Source organism: Scleropages formosus, chromosome 16 (genome assembly GCF_900964775.1).
Source record: "Scleropages formosus chromosome 16, fSclFor1.1, whole genome shotgun sequence".
Lineage (NCBI taxonomy): Eukaryota > Metazoa > Chordata > Actinopteri > Osteoglossiformes > Osteoglossidae > Scleropages > Scleropages formosus.
The window spans coordinates 10,968,269-10,976,936 of NC_041821.1; the positions used below are offsets into that span (position 1 = coordinate 10,968,269).

Consider the following 8,668-nt stretch of genomic DNA (forward strand, 5'->3'; position numbering starts at 1 on the left):
ACCTTTGTTTTCGGAAGCGGTTCAGGTCTTTTGGAGTCTGCAGGTCACCGTGTGCAGCTCTATTATGGGTCAGTGGCATTTGTGCAGGTGATGCCAGCAGACTGAATAAACCGACGTGGAGGGTTCTCTCAGTCCTCAGACTCAGGCTGGACTCTCTAGAGGTGGTGGTATCGAGAAGGTCTCCACCCAAAGTCCACCGTCCGCCATCATGGACAATGACTGTCACCCCCCGCACACCTCCTGGCTGAACACAGGAGCGCTTTCAGCAACACAAGAGGTCTAGTCGGTCTAGTTGCGCTGTTCCAAGGAGAACTACCTGAGATCTGCAACGTCAACGGCCATTAGAACATTTAAATGAGTCCTTATGCTGTTTTGCTGGTACTGACCTCTTATTGACTATCTGAACTCTGTTTTACTTGTCAAGTGGTTCATTCCTGTGTTATTCCAGCATCTTCTCTCAGTACTTTGTTGCATGTAGACTTTTGTTGAAAACTTTGCACAATACCTATCAACATATCTTTCCATTTGTCTAAATATGAACAAACTCAATATTCATTCTAATATCTTTATTTTTTCTTACAGAAAATGGACAAAAATAAAGATGGAGTAGTGACCATTGAAGAGTTTCTTGACTGCTGCCAAAAAGTTAGTAGAACTTTTCAGAATTGTTATACACATCATGTGAACCACTTGTCCCAGACGGGGTCACGGGGAGCCAGAGCCTAACCCGGCAACATAGGGAGGAGGGGTCACACCCAGGATGGGACGCCAGTCCGTCGCAAGGCACCCCAAGCAGGACTCGAACCCCAGACCTACCGGAGAGCAAGACGAGGTCCAACCCACTGCACCACCACTCCCCCCAGAATTGTTCTAATAATCATTATTATTATTTATGAATGGAAAGCGTGTTGTGATCAGCGCTGTCTAAATAACAGCTGATGGACCAATCGATCCAGGGATGATTATTAATAATAATAATAATAATAATAATAATAATAATAATATTATTATTACTACTACTACTACTACACAGTTTAAAGTACATCATCTGAGAGCTGGAACCAATGTAATCCATGATGCATTTTCTTTTGTATCTGTGGTGTGCGCTGTAATTGACTTAATTTTTTATTTCATTCTAAACTGGATTATTGTCTGAAGACAGTTGCAAAAAATTATAATAGCTTTTTATTTTATGTACATGGCACATGCTGAATGCACCCTTCCTCCCTGCAGTGCTTTCACTACCACCTGTCTCCGTCTGATCTCATCCGTGTTTCCTTACCTGCTCGCGTCTTTCCGCAGGATGAAAACATAATGAGATCGATGCAGCTCTTCGAGAACGTCATATAGCTGCAGACCAGTGGAGTCCATCGAAGGCCGCCGCCGCCTTCCCTTCACCTAGTTCTTCACAGGACTGTCTGCTTCATACTGCTTCAAGATATCAGCAACACACTGGCATATGTATGTATGTACAAATATTGTAGAAGACCAGCTTGTTAGGCTGCTCCGAAGTTCTTAACCAACATTGTGCCAGTATGTTGTGTAGAAAGGTACCACATTACTCTGATTTCCTTTAAATGCGAACAACTAGTATGAGGACAGTACTGGTTCACACTTTAATTACCGGGAGTTGGAGTCAGCTCAGTTATGTTTGTTAAGTTAATTTACACAGAGTTCAGTGTCATTGTTTAAATGTTACACTTTTCTCTATCTTCCGTCTTTTTCTTAATAAACTAAATAAATTCAGACAATGTACATTTGTCTGACACCTTTCACCAAAGCAACAGCGTTAAGCTACTTACAATTATTATAATAAAATTATAGATCCGTTTACACAACTAGGTCATTTTACTGGAGTAACTTAGGGTAAGTACCTACCTCAAGGGTACTACAACAGGAGGGGGGATTTGAACCTGCAACCTTTGCATCCAAAGGCAGCAGATCCATCCCCTGTAGCACCACCTACCCTTGAGAGGGGAATAAAACGAAGTAAACAGATAAAGTAAAGATATGATGGGCTGAGCAGAGCTCAAATTGGGGTTTCATTCAAGTCCTAGTTAATCTGGCCAACAGCATTGCTTGATACCACCTTTTTCACTTCATTATACCAGTGGACTAAATATTACCGTGGTCATCCACTCTTGCTTTTTAAACATAGATTTTGCCCCCAGCACTTCCTAAAATTGTTTCCGAGGATTTATGACCGGGTCGGATTTCGTCCCACCTTCACTCCCTTCCGAAGTTTTACCCTTCAGGTTGTAAATTCTCAAGAAGGCTTTGTCACCGAAAGACCCTGTCCGAATTTCTCAGCTTATTGATGAACTGGGCGTAAATCAACAGACCATAACTAATTTTTTTGGGTTAAATTTCACATAAATCGGTACTTTCAAGAACTCCTTGCAAAATGAACTTAGCATGGATCGAAAAGCGAGATGGTTCAAAAATAATTTCCCTCAACACCCGCATCACTGTAGCAGCGTTGCTACGTTCTTGTTTCGCACATTAGAGGGTGTTTCGGCAAGCCGTCGAAGTGTCGAACTGAGGAATGTGTGTATTCCTTTATGTTTTCTGATTACGTGTAATAGTTTCTTTCTTTGCTGATCTTGAGTATGACTGACAAATACCAAATGCACTGTAATTCTAATAGTATAAAGTAACACGCAATGAGTTGTAGGAAGATATGTGACTTGGAGCAACGTTGCCATATACTGTAGAATAAAAATCTACCAGGTTGGCCTGATATAGCTAGCAATTTTAAGTTCCCTGCTGTATGTTATTTCCATGGCGTCAAAAAGAGTGTGTACTGTATAGAAGCACAAAAGTTAGTTATTAGTTTTGTCGCACAAGCAGTTTAAAAGGATGTTCTCTTGTGCAGTAATTTAAGGACTGTCTTCTTTGTATTATTTGCATAAATAAGGCTGTTTCACTCGAATTTATCACGTTAGTATGTTTGATTATCAACATTTTATGTGATAATTCTATAACCTTCTAGAAAACAGAATTGTCCTTATTGTTTTTTTTTTTTTTTTTTTTAATTACACAAGACGTTAACTGATGAGGACTGGCTATGTGTGTTTTCCTTCCCGTGTTACAAAATTATTCCGATTTAAGAAACCGATAAAGTATACTGTATTTGCAGAGAACGTTAGAAGTAATGGACTGTAATTTCACCGATCGGTGAAATCTCATGTCAAGGCGGTACGACCAGACCCATGAACACGTTCCATCGGTTAACTCAGCCAACGATATACGCAGCAGTGTCATATGCCCAACTTAAAAACAAATTTAAAAAATGAGGGAGAAGAACCCAACAACCTTTCCTACTCTAAGATATCTTTAGCCCAAAGCTTTAAAGAGGCCACGTGGAAATGACGCCGCGCGCAGTGAGAAGAGATCTATGGCGAAGTCCTGCTGTCTGGGGGTCTTTTCTAGTAAAAGCAGGTGGCCGTTCTGCAGCAGGAGCCCCCCGCCTTCACAGGGGGCGCTGCCTCACGGCCGACATCGGTGCCGGAGAGCTGGGATGCAACCAGACTGAGCAAATTCCACGCGTGTGACACAAAGGCACGCGGGAGGCTATAAGCACGGTCTGCACAGCACCGCGTTCCGATTCTAGGTTCGGTGATTTACGTTCATCATTGTACGTATGACGTGTATGACTGTTCGGCTGCGTCTCTCGAATTCTGATCGCAGGGCATAAAAACGGAAGCAAACTTCAGAAAGCATCCTCCTGCTCACCAGAGCCTCTCACTTCACCCCACCTGGCACAAGGGTTAGTCAGTATAGCAAATTTAACACTTGCAGTAACACGTCATCTGAATGAAACGCTCACCCTTTCGCCTGCGGTGAATTTAATGTGAGAAGCGGCAAACTTCCGTCGTTCTGGAAATGAGGCGCCATTAAAAAAAATGGCACAGTTTGAAAAACGGATAACCTGGCAACATGTGACAGTTTGTAGGAGCTGACTGGAGTTTTCATACCATATTAAAGTTTCCAGCTGGATAATTTCATCATGTATATTCAGGCGCTGTCTTGTTATATTTAAGTGACAAGTAAGAAACCAAAAATATTAGCCAACGGCAAGAAAAAATAACTGGCAAATTAATATTTTGTTGAGAAATGCGGAAGCAATATACGTTATTTCCAAATACCTTGTTATATGTTAACTAGCAGCATAAAGCAGAGGAAGCCCTTCATATTGAGACATGGTAGCTGCTCTAGAGTTCATACCGTTGCCCTCTTGGGACTCATACAAACTTGCATATTTAATCTGAATATATCTTTTAAAAGAATTTGTTGCAATGGAAAAACACGAATATGTCCATGGACTGCTCACTTCTGTTGCTATCCATTAAGAGATATTCCCTTCGTACGATTACATCCCCAAAACGATTCACCGAATGGACTATTTAATCAACCTCAAAACGAGTGGCTGTTGCTAATTAATTCCCAGTTGGGTGTAATATTTCTCGGGCATTTTAAAAATGTATTTAAAGGTGACGTGAAAATAGCTCAACGGCGTTTCAGAGCCTCGCTCGTCTTACAGCAAAACCCCGGGCGTCAAGGAAGCCGCCGCCCAGGGTTCCAGGTTCTGCGTGTATCGGACCATAAAAAAAGCAAAGCACAGCACAGCGGACCCACAGCTCGCGAGACTGACAAACGGTCCACCGAGCACCTCTTTCCCTTTGTCCTCATAGCGACAATTTTTCTTAAGGTGCTTTTAAGTTGTAACACAGTGCTCAAAACCGGCCCATTAATTGCTCCCTTCGGTGGTTTTACTGCCCTGCAGATGACATCAGGGGTGGGGAGGTGCGTTTCAGGTCATCCTTGGCCCTCTCTCCCGGCCCCCTGGAGAGGGTGGCATCTCTGCGATGTGACGGAACAGGGAGCGTCACCGTCCTCTCTGCCTCTGTCACCAGATCAGGGGTCTCGTGTGCAGCGTCTACAGCTGCTGTCATCGCCTGGAAAAGGGCATGATGCTCCACATGTATTAATGAGCGTTGCTTAAATCAATAAGACTGTGATCATGTGGTTAAAGAAAAATATGTTTGGTGTTGGTTTACAGAAAAAAGAAACGCCAGGTAAGAAGGCACCATTAAGCCCATGATGACATGGCAGAAAGAGAGAATGATGAGAACTGGAATTCTTTAAATCCCCCCAACAAAAATCTATCTGGGAAGTGGATGGTGGGAGCAAACACATTGTTGTCATTTGAATTTAATAATAAAAAAAATAAAACGGTGCATTTGCAGAATATTAATGTTATTAATTTTGTTATTCCATCACACTCTGTAAAACAGTAATTGCTATTCTTTTTTTCTGCTGAATTTAATGGTTAAGGGTGGAATGCCTTATATCTGTCCTTGTCTATTTTCACATTAAATATTTAACAGCCTTTAACTACATTTATTTATTTAACTGATGCTTTCTCCAAAGCAACTTGCAATAATTTACCCATTTGTACAGCTATACAATTCAGAGTAAGTACCTTTCTCAAGGGTACTACAGCAGGAGGTGGGATTCGAACCTGCAGCAATCAATATGTTGCGCTTCTCCTCTCATCGTCCGATGAATCATGTTGCAACGGCCAAATCCACAGAGCAACACTTCGATGGTGACACACAAATCAAACCTTGAGAGCGCTGCACTCTTGGTGTGGAAGGTATGGAAGACCCTTACTTTGCCGTAATGCAGTGTCTAATAGCTACTGTACACGACCGTATATTACAAGAGTTGATGAGTTTGCAGCACACGACCCTTGAAGGATCAAGTATAAATGGCTTCTTCCAACATCGCTAAAATCATATTGATTTTTTCGCAATGAGCATTGTAGAATAAGATCATAATCATCACAACCTAAAGTAGCCCCTCTATACAGAAGTGATGAAAGCTAATATAGTCTTCAGAAATCTCCTTGCAGGGCATACGGTGTATAAGTCTTAAGGGACTGAGTATTAATTGCTGTTTATATGTCTTTGATATTTAGAGTGGAGCTCTTCCTAAATTAATACACAGAAAATTGAATTTGCACTTAAGGGCTTTTAAAAGACCTCCCAGCCGTCTCGTTATTCTTCAGGCTGCCCTTATTTTATTCTAACGCTTTAAGAGATTCTGTGGCACGTTTCATCCCTGACTTCAGAAGTTTTGCGTCTTTTCTTCAGGAACGGCCGGTTAACGAGGGCATTTTCAGAAGCGTCGACCTGCAGGAGGACGAGGAGCGCGATGAGGAGGGGGAGGAGGTGCTGTACGCGCTGCTGATGTCACGGTCTTGGTGCTGTACCGTACGGTCGTAAGAACACAGCACCGCATATTATTTGCGCTGATTTAATTGCAGTTACCTAAGCAAAACAGCACGTTTCCCCACTGAATGAGACCCTGTGGTCATGTACAGTATTGAAATAAGCGTGTGTTCAAATAATGCTGTTTGGATAGAATAACGCTCCACATCACTTCTTCTCTAAATTTTATGAAGGCAAGATGTTTGAGAGTTTTCCATCGAGATCATCGTGAGCCTCCCCAATCCCTTTATGAAATATGGTACAAAGAGGCCTTAAGACATACTGAACACACAATTTTTCAAAGAAATTCTTGGAAATAAATGTTGCACATTAGCTTTCATACTGTGGGAAGCAGGGAATTTTACCTCTGCCAATCTGCGACTAGTTTACTGTGCGTCAACAATCATTTTAAGCGGCATAATTTATTTCAGACGCATCAAGGTACAAGCAGTTCCTGTTCAGTGCTTTTGATGCACCTCACAGCAGCTCAATAAGCTTTAATTGCAGTTTGGTAGTTTCTACCGGTGTTTTTTTTTTAAATTTTGTTTGTATTATTTTGTATACTTAATAGTTCCCTCATTTGGCACTTTTCTTAAAAGGCCACTCCTGTTTTTTTTTTTTTTTTTTTTGCAATGAAGTGGTAAATATATGAAAAAAAAAATTAAATTAAGCACAAATATAAAAAAATGCAATATAAAAACCTAAATGCAAACTCCGCTTCAGCAATATAATTCAGGTGTTTTATTGTACTTCAAACCGAACTGAGATCTTTCATTTTTTTTAATCAGGCTAAACAGGGGAAAGAATGCGAGTCACATTTGCTGCCCTACATGGGCTCTAAGACATACTCCACTTTTGTATTCTTTTGTGTACTTTTCCATGTAGCCATTATATGTTTGGGAAGAGCACATTACTGTGATTGTTGCTCTGTCCAGCACTTTCAAAACATATTTAGCGTTTAAATGTGCTGCGGCAAAACTGGACAAATATTTGATTTGCCGAAGTTAAGTAGAGCACAGATCTCAAGTTAATGCTCATTAGGATCTGATTTTAAGCAGCACAGCTGGCACGCTACATTTATTTATTTATCAGACACTTTTCTCTAAAGTGACTTCCAATGAACTCTATGTAGTGTTACCAGCCCACACCCCTTATTCACCATGGTGACTTACACTGCTAGATACACTACTTACAATGGGTCACTCACCCACACATCAGCGGAACACACTCTCTCTGTCACTCGCACACTATGGGGGAACCTGAACAGCATGTCTTTGGACTGTGGGAGGAAACCAGAGCACCCGGAGAAAACCCACGCAGACACGGGGCGAACATGCAAACTCCACACAGACTGAGCGGGGATCGAACCCACGTCCTCTCGCACCACCCTACTGGTGTGCGACAGCAGCGCTACTCGCTGTGCCACCACTAACTACAACACAGAGTATAATTTTAAATATTATTCCATCTCTACTGAAGGTATTTAACACACAGAGCATACATCTGATTCATATTTGTATGAATGTTATGTCCATTGCACTCTGAATGATAATTCTGAATGTCTATATGTTTCAGAATTATGTGTCTAAAAAGCTGCATGTTTTCTTTGTGAAAGGCCTTTGGGTCCAGACTGAAAATTGGCAATTCTCAGATACTGTATAGCCTGCGGTAGGTCTACAGCCATAGCGCCACCTACTGGCACGTGCCACTTTGGGCACCTGATGAAACCACATTACTTGAACCAACAAACATCCAGCAGAAATCTTTGAAATACACATATTTTGAAAATGAGACAACAATTCAATTACTTAAACCCTAATAAACAATTTAATAAAATAGTAAAAGCCATTATTATTCTCAATTTAGCTGATGCAAGTCATTTATAATGTTAAATAAGCTACTTTTCCCCCCCCAAAAACTACCATCAACCCCTCTATAATAAAAGCATTTAAAAGCCAGCATTCATAGCCAAAAAGAAAGAGGTCTTTGGCTTGAATATTTAGTTATACTGCTTTAGCTTGACTAAACACAATTCTATTAATACAGCAAAGGTTTTAACAGAAATTGCACAACGCTCAGACACCCAATCCAGAAAGAGGAAATAAAAGAGCATTTCATAAACTGAAAAAGTTGGTCCCTTATTGAAGAGTAGTACCTTTGTATTTATCTACAGTAACCTGAGATTTATACACATACAGTTTATCCATTGAAATAACAATTGTAATAATATTGGTGTCTTCTTTAAGACAGAAACACTGACATGTAAGTTGTTTTCAGCGGAACACAAACAGATTAATGCTCATTAGACAAATGCACTGAAGAGAGACAAAATACTGCCACTACTAGGGAATAATATAATATTTTGTAAACTTATGAATATAACCTATTCCATA

At 40.8% G+C, this 8,668-nt stretch overlaps 1 protein-coding gene across 2 annotated transcripts in view; it reads left to right on the forward strand.

The window, feature by feature from the left end:
• LOC108925689 (Kv channel-interacting protein 4-like) overlaps positions 1-1,784 on the forward strand; it is a 53,801-nt gene extending 52,017 nt beyond the window's left edge. For both annotated transcript variants that reach the window (XM_018737846.2, XM_018737845.2), the window contains exons 7-8: positions 583-645; positions 1,303-1,784. In XM_018737846.2, coding sequence (XP_018593362.1) covers positions 583-645; positions 1,303-1,350 — 111 coding nt within the window. In that variant the 3' untranslated portion in view covers positions 1,351-1,784. The remainder of the gene's footprint in view (positions 1-582; positions 646-1,302) is intronic.
• Positions 1,785-8,668: the final 6,884 nt, after the last annotated feature.